Below are 12,844 nucleotides of genomic sequence, written 5' to 3'. Positions count from 1 at the left end.
ACCCTTCTAGAAACGTCTAGAAGTTCTAGAAAACTCTTGGCTTCTGTGATACCAACTTCCTCCTCTGTGATGTAGTCTCTTGGCTTCTATGATATCAATATGCCCTGCAGTCTCACTCCATTTGAACTTTAAGCCTCCTTCCTAGGGCATCTTTTCATCTCTCCTGCAAACAGTCTTGTATAGTATTAGCCACTCTCATGGCTTACTGTACCACCTACCATAGAGGCCCAGATATAAGATAAAAAACAAAAAGCAACCCCCTATATTCCTAATAAGGAGACTTTCCAAAAGGTTTGTGGGCTAATTTGAATATGTAAGGTTTTGTTTTTTGTTTTTTGTCTTTTTAGGGCTGCACCCACGGCATATGGAGGTTCCCAGGCTAGGGGTCCAATCGGAGCTGTATTAACTCCTGAATATGTAAGATTTTTAGTGTGGTTGAAATAATAATGTACTTTATTAACTTAGTTTGCTATGCATTAAAAAAAATCACATATTATATAAAACATTAAGATGTATTGGAGTTCCCGTCCTGGCTCAGTGGTTAATGAACCCGACTAGCATCCATGAGAATGCAGGTTCAGTCCCTGGCCTCGCTCAGTGGGTTAATGATCCGGCATTGCCAGGAGCTGTGGTGTAGGTCGCAGATGCGGCTCGGATCCTGGGTTGCTGTGGCTCCGGTGTAGGCCAGTGGCTGTAGCTCTGATTCAACCCCTTGCCTGGGAACCTCCATGTGGGCAGGGTACCGCCCTAAAAAAAAAAAAAAAAAAAAAAAGACAAAAACATTAAGATGTATTATTTTTTTCTCCCCTTGTATCTTATGAAACAATTTTATTTAAACTTTAAACGCTTTTTTTAAACACCTGGGTCAGAATCATTAGAGCTTTGTTATTAACTTTTTACAGAATGCACCAACTTTATTTTAGCTCAACTCGTTTGTGACCTAGTGCTTTTTCAATCTCTGAATGACGCTAGAAACTTTATTCTTTGCCACAAAAGCCTGATTGCATAATATTAGGTTGCATAAACTTACAAAAAAAAAATATCGTGAGGTAGGAGTGTGCTTGCCATCTCCATAGCATAACCATTTCCTTTACTGTTCTTTTTTTTGTTGTTTTAGTCTTTTGTAGGGCTGAACCTAAGGCATATGGAAGTTCCCAGGCAAGGGATCAAATTGGAGCCACAGCTGCTGGCCTACACCACAGCCACAGCAAGGCCAGATCTGAGCCTCGTCTGTGACCTACACCACAGCTCAAGGCAACATCAGATCCCTAACCCACTGAGGAAGGCCACGGATCAAACCCGAATCCTCATGGATACTAGTTGGGTTCATTACCACTGAGCCACGAGGGAAACTTCTTTTATTGTTCTTAACGTGATTTTTTTTTTTTTTTGAAAGGACTTGCTTAAAAAGACAAATACTTGCAATTGTAAGGTCACACCTCCAGGAATAATGATTGAATCTATGTGAAATGTCTTTGCCTCCATTTTTTTCTGATTCTACCAAGTGACCTCCATGCATACCCCAGACTTCATTTGATTGAGGTTATTTCAGGCTAACGAGTTTTCCCCAAAGAGGATTTTTTGTTCAAAATACAGTAATTGAGAGCATGCCCCACAATGCGGGAGAATTGGTAAAGACTGGAACATAAGACAAATGCTTCCTACCTGAGAAATCATTCTGGAGCAAAATCTTATCTCAGATGCAGGCCTTTTGCTGACAACTCCCAAATTGGTAGCTCCTGACCACTGCATTTTTTTTCCCCTTTATATCCAACAAACAACTAGATGTCTCCCCCTGGAGCCAATCACTCCGTCAGTTATGGAAGTTCCCAGGCTAGGGGTCGAATTGGAGCTGCACCTGCTGGCCTACACCACAGCCACAGCAACATCAGATCTGAGCTGAGTCTGCAGCCTACACTGCAGCTCATGGCAATGCCAGATCCTTAACCCACTGAGCTGGGCAAGGGATCGAACTCCAGTCCTCAGCGATACTAATTGGTTTGTTACCGCTGAGCCACAATGGGAACTCCAAGTTTGTTTATTTTCATTTTTACAGCCCTGATAGAAAGCCACTTGTCATCTCCATAAACTTGGGGGTTTATAGCAAGGGAGTGCCGACCTGATTTACATGATAGAAAGATATCTCTGGCTGCTACTCAGAGGAGGAATTGCAGAGGAGCAGGGTGGGGGCGGGGACCCAACTGCTGGTACCCTGTGTTCAGTGAGGTGTCTTGGTCTGAGCACTTGGAGATGGTAGGGAGGGAATGGACTTTGAACATATTTTGCAATGATATTTAGCTTGACTCACTAATGGTGTGGATGTGATTATGAGGAGACACCTAGGTATTTGAACTGAGCCGCTGGGGGGATGGGAATGTCATCTTTCAAGGTGGGGGTGACAGAAGAGCTTAAATTGCTCTCTGTTGGAGGTTGAGTTCTGTGCTGGAGGACCAATAGGAAAGGGGATGCATGAATCTCACACTCATGGGAGTGGTTAGAGCTGAACTTATAAGTGTGAGAGCCATCCATTTATAGATGATTTTTTTTTTTGCCTTTTCTAAGGCCGCTCCCGTGGCATATGGAGGTTCCCAGGCTAGGGGTCGAATTGGAGTTGTAGCCACCTGCCTACACCAGAGCCATAGCAACGTGGGATCTGAGCTGCGTCTGTGACCCATACCACGCCTCACGGCAACACCGGATCCTTAACCCACTGAGTGAGGCCAGGGATCGAACCTGCAACCTCATGGTTCCTAGTCACATTCGTTAACCACTGAGCCAGGACGGGAACTCCCATTTATAGATGACTTTTGTAGATAGTTCTGTCCAAGATCACAGAGGGGACGTAAAGATAGGGGAGACAAGAGGGTAGAGAGCTGGGCCCTGGGGCCTCCTGCATTTATTTTTTTTTTTTTATTTTTTTTGCTTTTTATTTAGGGCCACAACCCATGGCATATGGAGGTTCCCAGGCCAGGGGTTGAATTGGAGCTACAGCTACCAGCCTATGCCACAGCCACAGCAACATCAGATCTGAGCCGTGTCTGTGACCCACACCACAGCTCAAGGCAACGCCGGGTCCTTAACCCACTGAGTGAAGCCAAGGATTGAACCCACAACCTCATAGTTCCTAGTTGGACTTGTTTCCACTGTGCCACGATGGGAACTCCATGCATTTAGAGATCAGCAAGAGGAAGGACAGTCAGCGGAGATCAAAAGAGACCCATCAGTGAGGTGGGAGGACGTCAGGAGAGGGTGCTATCTGGAAGTCTGGGGAAGATGGTGTTTGAGGGGAGACCTCTCAATGGCTACATGTTGCTGAGGGGGAAAGATGAGAATGAAGTGACCATTGAATTTGGCAATGCTTTGGCCATTCATGACCTTGACAAGAGCAGTTCTGACTGCAGTGGTTAAAGTGGTGAGAAAGTGGAGGTATCACGTGTAGGCAACTTTTATTTTTATTTATTATTTATTTTGTCTTTGTAGGGCCACACTCGTAGCATATAGAGGTTGCCAGGCTAGGGGTTCAATTGGAGCTGCAGCTGCCGGCCTACGCCACAGCCACAGCCATACCAGATCCAAGCTGCATCTGCAAATTACACCACTGCTCATGGCAACACTGGATCCTTACTTCACCCACTGAGGGAGGCCAGGGATTGAACCCGCATCCTCATGGTTACTAGTTGGGTTCTGATGAGCCACAGCGGAACTCCCAAGTGTAGACAACTTTTAGAGGATTTTGGTTTTTTCGTGAATGAGGTAGTAGCTAGAGAGGGAGGTGAGGTCAAGAGGGAATTTAAAACAAAAACAGAGAGAGGGAAACATTACAGGATATTTACAGAAAGGGGATTGTGAGGCAACCACTGCGGGACAGGTTCTAGAGGAGGTGGGAGGTGATGGGGTCCAGTGCCCACATGCAGTGGGTGTACTGGGAGCAGAGATGCTTCATCCACGTTACACAGGAGAAGGCAGAGTGAAGGGGCACTCATGCCAGGGGGTTGGCAGACTAGGTGGTGAGGGATAAGTTAGTGCTTGCCTACTGCTTCTATTTCCAAGGCCTAGGATGCCTGTCTATCATCTGAGGTGGAGGATTAGCAGAATGGGGGCTGGAGGTCTGGGGAAAGAGAAGGTGTGATATAGCCATCTTGGAGAAAAGCATTGAAATTTTATGAAAATGTAATTTTTTTTTTGTCTTTTTAGGGTCACACCCATGACATATGGAAGTTCCCAGGCTAGGGGTTGAATTGGAGCTGCATCCACCAGCCTATGCCACAGCCATAGCAACACAGGATCCGAGCCATGTCTGCCACCTATACCACAGCTTGTGGCAATGCCGGATCCTTAACCCACTGAGCGAGGCCAGGGATCCAACCTGCATCCTCATGGATACTAGTTGGGTTCGCTACCGCTGAGCCCTGACGGGAACTCCGGAAGATGTCAATTTCTTAGAGAGGCTGAGTGTCCACTTGAGCTTTCTGGCCAACATTTCACCTGACACCAGCCAGTCCGGTGGTATTACTCTCCAGGTGTTCTGGAGCAGGGGCCACATGGAGAGTTGGGTTTCATTGGAGTTAGGGTCTTGCCTGATGAGTGACTATAGAAGCACAGAAAGGCAAGGGAGTGGAGGATAACCACACATCAGTGATGACACGGGGGCCCATGGAGTCTAAGCTGGGAAAGGAAGTGGGCAACATGAAGGGGGTGATGGATGTTGAGACAGCAGTAGGTTAACAGATGGGGCAGAAGAATTGCTGGAGTGGGAATGAGAGGGAGTGAGCTACACAGCTAGGAGATGGTGAGCTCTCGGTATAGATGAGGTCTAGGGTGTGAGCATGCCTGTGGGTGGATTCAACAGGTAGAGAAAATATTATTGGAAACAACAAAGTCCAGGAACTGAGAGGTCAAGGTGTTGGGTGTGAAGTCACCAAGAATAAAATTAATGTCTTAGGAGCAAGCAGAACAGTGAGTCGGCACTGAGATGGTCCATGAATGAGAGAGGATAACCAGCACATCCTTATCTACACCTCGGACTCGACCTGTCTGAAACCGAAGTTATCAGTATCTCCCTCGAACCTGCTCCTCCACTTGGTAAATGGCACCACCACCCGGAGCCAGAAACCCCAGGTTTGATTCCTCTGTTGGCCTGATCCCCACACCCAAGCCAATCAACACATCATTTCATTCCATCTTGCAAGTGTTTCTTAAATCCATCTCCTTCTTTCCATCCCCACTGTGCACACCCAGGATGAGGAAAGCAGAGAAAGACAGACAGCACCTCTGTTGTTTCTCACTTGGACTATTGCATCAGACCCCAGAGAGACAGCCCGGCCTCGCCCCCTCCCACTCTAAGTTAGCTCATGTCACTTCTGTGCAAAGCTTCCCCAGGGACTTTTCATTGTCCTCAGAATAAAGTCCATGGCACAGTGGTTAACGAATCCAACTAGGAACCATGAGGTTGCAGGTTCGATCCCTGGCCTGCTCAGGGGGTTAGGGATCCGGTGTTGCCGTGAGCTGTGGTGTAGGTTGCAGACTCGGCTCGGATCCCACGTTGCTATGGATCTGGTGTAGGCTGGTGGCTACAGCTCAGATTCGACCCCTAGCCTGGGAACCTCCATATGCTGCGGGGGTGGCCCCAGAAAAGGGAAAAAGACAAAAAAAAAAAAAAAGAATAAAGTCCAAAGTCGTTAATGGGGATTTATAGAGGGAGAACTGCATGATCCAGCCCCTGTCTCCTTCAGCCACACTCCTACCTCGAACCCCCTCACCTGCCTCCAGCCCTCTCCGGTTCCTTCCTGTCCTTGGCTTCAGGGTTGCTCTCCCTCTTAGGCCTTTCATTCACTCCCCCTTCCTTCTGCCTGGCATCCCCTCCCCTCTTTGCTTGGCAAAATCCTCCTCTTTGTCTTGTATCTGGGGGGCGTTTTCCTGGGTGCCTGGAGGTTGTCGGCCCCTCCCTTCCCCCAGCACCCGTGCTTCCCCAGCGTATCACAAGTTTAGCAACTGGCCTCTTCATAGAATGTAAGCTCCTTGAGGTCAGGGATGGTGCCTGATTCTTCCCGGACGAATCCTCAGCACCCGGCATGGGACTGTTTGCATAAAAGTGAACAATAAACACTGGTGGACCTGAATCAAGTGGAAGACTCTAGAGGTGGAGCACTTCTGGGGGAAGATGAGGTACTGGGGTGTGGTCCTGTGAGTAGGTAGCTAAATGGAGTGGAGGAGGAGGTCATGGGAGATGAAGATGGCACGGAATGAAGAGGACAGAGTGATGCACAGGTGGTCCCCGAGGCCCTGGGCCTTGCGAGAATCATAGAAGACCGTGTGTCATGTGCTCATGTCTTTAATGAATGAGAAGCAGGTGCAGCAATGGGGGTGGGTGGAGGGTAGAGGAGAAAGATGGCAGGCCTGAAGCTAAGGCAGGAGTTTTCAGGAAGATGGAGGGAGGGAGTTCCCGTCGTGGTGCAGCGGAAACGAATCCAACTAGGAAACATGAGGTTTCGGGTTTGATCCCTGGACTCGCTCAGTGGGTTAAGGATCTGGCATTGCCGTGAGCTGTGGTCTAGATCACAGATGCGGCTCAGATCTGGTGTTGCTGTGTATGTGGTGTAGGCTGGTGGCAACATCTCCGATTAGACCCCTAGCCTGGGAACCTCCATATGCTGTGGGTGGAGCCCTAAAAAGACAAAAGACAAAAGACAAAACCAAAAAAGAAGATGGAAGATTGAGGGAGAAGGTCAGAGTGATGGCTTCAGGCTGGTCAGATGGTGTTTGGTCGCCACCTGATTCAGCAGCTGGGGACTTGAGATCTCTAGGGACAGCATCCATGAAGAGGGCTGGTGTGAGAGTGAGCCGTCAAGGTCCCAGGATGCTCTGCCATATGTAAGACCCTAGAATGGGGACTCTGGGCTCTCAGAGGAAGATGACTATGGCTGGTCTGCTGGCCTGCATGTGGGGGCCAGCTTGGGCTGAGCAGTGTGGGGCCATCTGGCTCTGAGCTGGGGGAGAGGGCCACCTTGTTCTCCCGGGTCACAGCTCTGGTCTGGCTTGGTGGTGGGGGCCGCCTTGTGTTCTGGGGTTGGGAGTTCAGTGGATGTTGTTGATGCCCTGCCCATGTCCCCTTTCCTGGGGACACCTGCTCGTGGCTTACAGCTGCCCCTGGAGACATGACCTTGACTGAGTGGGAGCTGCCGCACGTCCTCTCCCTGCCCTCCTGCTCTCGGGGTGGCCTGAAATCAGAGCCTGACACCCTTCCCTCCAGCGGGGACAACTCTGTGGTGGCGTTTGGGATCTAAAGGCCCCTCCCCCCACCCAGGGGATCAGGCCAAGGCTGAGTTTCCCCGAAGGTGGACCCTGCTCAGCTCGGCCCCTCCCTGTCTTGCTTCCCTTGTTCCTTCCTTCACACGCACACACATTCTCTGCTTCCTGGGACCCTGACCCAAGATGGGGTGGCTCTTTGATCTTGTTCCATAATCAGGGGTAGGCATGGACAGCTGGGTGGATGGCGGTGTTACTCATGGGGGTTGGTGACCCTCGAGAAGGGCAGGATTGGGGAGGGATATCGCCATCAGTTGCTGAGTGGGAGATGCGTGGGAGCTTCCCAGGGGGTCGTCCTGTGGGCTGTTGGTGTGGGCTCTGGGACTCGGGGCAGGTCCAGGCTGGAGGTATGGTTTTGGGGGTTGTCAAGGTCTGAGTAGTGGGGCAGCATGAGGGCTTGTGTATCCAGGAAAGAGAAGGGACGTTTCTCAGCCTGGAGGACCCATGAGGGACCCTGTCGCTTGGCTGCTGTCAGTAGGTCCCTGGCCTGTGGGGATGGGCCTCTGAGACAGGCTGGCAGCCTCCCCACTGGGGACCTGCTCTCAGTGCCGTCCCACTAGCATCAGGCCTTCCCCTCCTACCCTTGGAGGGGACTCAGCCCCAGGAACCTATGCTGGGTGGGGCGGGGCCAGAATGGGGAGCGACATGCGCTCACCTGGGTGACACTCCCTGAGAACTGACTCATGCTGGGCACAGGGTCTCCGGGGGGTCTCTCCCCTCCTGCTTTGACCAGCTGGTTGCAGAGTCCAGAGACCCCTACATCAGCCTTTGGGCTTCCCAGCATGGCCTGAGGGCACACTCTGTGTGTGGTGTGTGAGTGTGTGTGTGTGATGGGTAAACCTACCTTGATCTGGGGCTCCAGGGCCAGATGGACCCACCCTGAATGGTTTTGGCTTCCTCTCCAAGGTCCATTGTAACACGCCCTGCTTTCCTACCCATCACTCATGACCATGCCCCTCATCTGCAAAATACTGTGAAAATCATATTTATTGAGGGTTTGACCTACCCTATAGCCATATACAAAATCCCTGCCAGCCAGGACCCAGGGACAGAACTGCTTCCTAGCATTGGCCCCTGGGTGGGCTCCCTGAGTGCCATGCCCACCTCCCTCACCTGCCCTGCTGCAGAAAAGATGTCACTGCCCTCCCATGGCCTTGAGCAGCAGGCAGAGGCTCTGGTGGTCTCAACTGCCGACCTCACTGGTTATGGATACCCACCTGCAGCCACCGCGGTAGTTCTGGCCTTCATGAAGGCAGAGTTCCCATCTTAGGGGTGCTCCTCCTGGGAGAGGGCATATGGTGGGCACGTCTCGGGCAGGTGAGCCTGGTGACGAGACCGCTGGTGCCTGGGGCCGAGGCTCTCCAGGCACCTCTTGCCCACCAGGTAGGTGACCTCACTGAGGTTGAGCAGGATGCAGATCACGGCCGTGGCCACCATGAAGCAGGTGAAAACCTTTTTCTCTGTGGGCCTGGAGATGTAGCAGTCCACAGTGTGTGGGCAGGGCTCCTCGGAGCAGGACACCACGCGGGGCATGTCATAGTCCCGGTAGAGCCTATGGAAGATGTAGAGGAAGCTGGCGTCGACGGCCACCTTGAAGATGAGACTCAGCAAGTACGTCCACCAGAGGCCACCTCGCTTCTTGTTGGGGTTGTCATACAGGGACCGGGCGTCGGGCCCATGCTTCAGGCGGTGCTTGCGCTCCCGCTCCTGGCGATAGGCCACGTGCATGGCCACGAGCAGCGAGGGGCACGTGACCAGGATGAGCTGCAGGGCCCAGAGGCGCATGTGGGACGCGGGGAAGAACTCGTCGTAGCAGAAATTGGGGCAGCCGGGCTGCTTGGTGTTGCAGACGAAGTCCTTCTGCTCGTCATCCCACACCTCCTCGGCCGCCACCACGTACACCAGCACGCGGAAGAGGAAGACCACCGACAGCCAGATGCGGCCGAGCGCCGTGGAGTACTTGTTCACCCCACTCAGGATGCCCTGCAGGAAGGCCCAGTTCATGCTGACGGCAGCCTGGGTTCCCGGCGTGGATGATCGGAGTCTGTGTGCACCCGCTTGGGGCCTGGGGGCCACAGGGCCTGGAAGGACCTGGAAATGGGTATCTTCATTAAAGGTGTGATTGGCAAAACCACTCCACAGCCACCATGTCATCAGGTCCCTGCTTGGTGATGACTTGGTTGGGTAGGGATCGCCATCGTCCCCGATTCACAGGGGAGTCAGCTAAGGCCCAGAGAAATAAAATATGCCCTGACTTTGGAACTGGAAGACAGACGTTCAAGACCAGCTCTGCCATTTGCACCACCCAAGACCCACGGCTGCAAGTGGCAGAGCTGGTCTTGAACTTCTGTCTTCCAGTTCCAAAGTCAGGGCATATTTTATTCTCTAAAGTAATAGATAAATGTGAAAGGTAACATCCTGTATGGATGTGCCCTGCATCCTCATTGACCCCAACCTTTGGCTCTGCAGGTCACACAGCTGCTCAAGAAAGAGTGAAGTGTGGGTTGGATGATCTGCTCTCCCATTGGCTGCCAGGGCTGGACCAGGCAGGAGGGGGATGTGTATCTTTTTTTTTTTTTTTAAAGAACACACCCTGTGGCATATGGAAGTGGCCAGGCTAGGCATGGAATCAAAGCTTCAGCTGCTGGCCTATACCACAGCCACGGAAACGAGATGGGATCCGAGTCACGTCTGCAACCTACACCACACCTCACAGAAACGCGAGATCCTTGACCTAATGAGCGAGGCCAGGGATTGAACCTGCATTCTCATGGATACTAGTAGGGTTCGTAACCTGCTGAGCCACAATGGGAACCCCTAGGGATGTGTATCTTTACACTTCAACTTCCTCCAACTTTTACTGAGCATGAGCCAGGCCCCATGCCTTTGTGAGCAGATCCTGGAGTAACCTCCATCCTCATTTTTTTTTTTTTGGTCTTTTTTGTCTTTTCTAGGGCTGCTTCCTGCGGCATATGGAGGATCCCAGGCCGGGGGTCCAATAGGAGCCGCAGCTACCGGCCTACGCCAGAGCCACATCAACGCGGGATCCGAGCTGCGTCTGCAACCCACACCACAGCTCACAGCAATGCCGGATCCTTAACCCACTGAGCGAGGCCAGGGATCGAACTGGCAACCTCATGGTTCCTAGTCGGATTCATTAGCCACTGTGCCACGACGGGAACTCTTCCATCCTCATTTTTCTCTTCAGCTTCCAGTTGTCCCCTGCCCTGACATTCCCTTCCAAATGAAACAGTTTCTTTGGAACCACGGGGGCTTGGTATCACCCTGCCACCCCCTGATTGGGTGCTGGGCCTGAGGGCTGACTGTCCTGGAATTCCAAGCATTCCAGCCCAGGGGAGGGATTGGGGGAGGCAGGATTCTGGCACAGTGCCCATCCCCTCCCATCTTCCTTTTCTTTCAGTGACACCTCCTTTCTCCACCTGCTCAGGCTGTTTGTTGCCCAAAGCGGCCATTGTTTCTCCTGCTCCATCGCCTCTTATCTGCAGTGCCGTCTTGTTCCATTCTGGCCCCGGCCCCTCCCCTGCCCTTGACTGGGATCCCAACATTTCCAGCCCTTGTGCCTCTGGGATACTTTCCGAGGAGCCTCCTCCATCTTTCCTGGCAGAATGCATCACGGGTACTTAAATAGTACGTTTAAGGGTTTTCCACACCAGACTGTCAGTTCCTGGAGGGCAGCATCTATATCTCATTCGTCTCTGATTCCCCAGGACTCAGCACGGAGCCTAGCCCAGTAAACACACAATAGACGATTGCTAAACCCAATGGAAACCCCACTTCCCCAACCCCTGCACTTCCTCACTTCTTTCTCCAGTTTTCTGTCCTCCTTTTGGGCTGGCAGGACATCCCTTCCCCTCCTTGGGTCTTCCCTGAGGTTTCTCCTGAGATCTTCTGGCTGCTCTGCTTCTCCCTGAAGCCCGGCCCACAGCCCGAGGTTCCCTGGGGATCCTTGGCCGGTCTGGTGTCTGCCTCCCAGCCCGGTCTCCTGCCCGACTTGGTCCTCACCTTTCCTGGGTCTAGCAGCCACTCTCCTGTCCCCAGGCTGGTCTGTTTGCCCGTCTGTCTGAAGGCCTCCTGGAGGCAGCTTTTGTTCTTCACTCCCCTGCTGGGTGGAGATTTCCAAGCCAATGAGCCAAGCAAGAGTGACCAGGTGGGCAGGCAGGTGGGTGGGTGGACTTCCTGGGCACATGTTCAGAGCAAACACCTATGATTCTTCTCCCCTGGCCCATGCCTTCCCTGCAGCTCAGCCAGGGTCTCACTCCCCCTGCCAGCAGGTATGTGGGTGAAACTGCAGTGAGTAGGGGCAGGAGCCTTTTGTCCTCATGCTTGGAACCAGGTTGGTACTAAAAAGCCCAATCCGCTTCCCAGTGCCTTAACCCACCTCCCTGAGTCCCCCTCTGTCCCCAGGCCTCTCTCCTGTCCTATTCTCTGAAAGCCTGGTTCTGAGGCCCTCAGCAGCTGGCATCTATGGAAGGGGGCAATCTTTTTTTCTTTTTTTTTTTTTTCTTTTTAGGCTGTGCCTGTGGCATATAGAAGTTCCCAGGTTAGGGATTGAATTGGAGCTACAGCTCCTGGCCTACACCACAGCCACAGCAATGTGGGAATCTGAGCCGTGTCTGTGACCTACACCACAGCTCACAGCAACGCCTGATCCTTAACCCACTGAGCGAGGCCAGGGATCAAACCCGCAACCTCATGGATAGTTGGGTTCTTAACCCGCTGAGCTGTGAAGGGAACTCCAAGAAGGGGCAATCTTGACTTGGCCCAGGATTGCATCCCACCCTGGTGGGGACATTTCTTTGGACTAGGGTTTGGGCTGCGGGTGAGTTGTGTAGGAGTTGGGAGGGCCCAGTTCTTCTGGATAAGGGCCTCACTGCCTTAGTGGAGACAAGGAATGCAGGTTGCAGCATGAAATGCTTTGGTTGGCACGGGGCCAGGCTCAGCCTCCCTGTCCCTCCTCTAAGGACCTGGGTCTCTGGGGAAATTGGAGGGTCACCCACTGGGAGCTGCAGAGAGGCCGTGGGCCTGTGCCCCAGGGGCGGCTGGACAGTGAAGGTTAATGGGCAGCCAGGGAGGGGCTCCTGTGTCTCATTTCCCACAAGAATTTATAGAGCATTTCCTAATACCTGTGATTAAGGCTTAGGTGGCCTTTAGAGCCAGCTACCCCCTACCACAGCCGTAAGCTCATCCAGCCTCACAACAACCCCAAGGGCTTCATATTATTAACCCATTTTAGAGAGGAGCCGTGTCACTTTCCCAGCGTCATAATGGACTTGGGTTCAAGTACAAGTTATGACTCAAAAGTCCACGGACTTTCCCCTGTGACGCCAGGCTCCCCATGTAACTAAGCTCCATTCTCTTTGCATACAGCCCACAGGCCTGAAACTGCAGCTGGGGATAAAGGACAGACTTGAGCATGAGCAGGGAGCATGACCCCCCAGAAGTGCCGAGGGACCCTTTCCTGGCCTCTTACCTGGCTAGATCAAGTGCAGCCCTTTGCAGGGGCAGAGAGGTTAAATCA

General features: G+C 52.3%; 1 protein-coding gene across 1 annotated transcript; it reads right to left on the bottom strand.

The window, feature by feature from the left end:
* Positions 1-8,285: 8,285 nt before the first annotated feature.
* GJB4 (gap junction protein beta 4) lies at positions 8,286-11,369 on the bottom strand. The gene is made up of 2 exons (XM_047791743.1): positions 11,329-11,369; positions 8,286-9,396 (listed from the first exon to the last, which is right to left on the bottom strand). The coding sequence occupies exon 2, from the start codon at positions 9,307-9,309 to the stop codon at positions 8,572-8,574; it is 738 nt and encodes a 245-aa protein (XP_047647699.1). The 5' UTR covers positions 9,310-9,396; positions 11,329-11,369; the 3' UTR covers positions 8,286-8,571.
* Positions 11,370-12,844: the final 1,475 nt, after the last annotated feature.

The sequence above is a fragment of the Phacochoerus africanus genome, chromosome 8, assembly GCF_016906955.1.
Source record: "Phacochoerus africanus isolate WHEZ1 chromosome 8, ROS_Pafr_v1, whole genome shotgun sequence".
Classification (NCBI taxonomy): domain Eukaryota; kingdom Metazoa; phylum Chordata; class Mammalia; order Artiodactyla; family Suidae; genus Phacochoerus; species Phacochoerus africanus.
This window is presented reverse-complemented; position numbering and strand designations above follow the sequence as displayed.

Coding starts and splice junctions, on each gene's coding strand:
- GJB4 (XM_047791743.1), bottom strand. CDS start 9,309: ATGAACTGGGCCTTCCTGCAGGGCATCCTGAGTGGGGTGAACAAGTAC.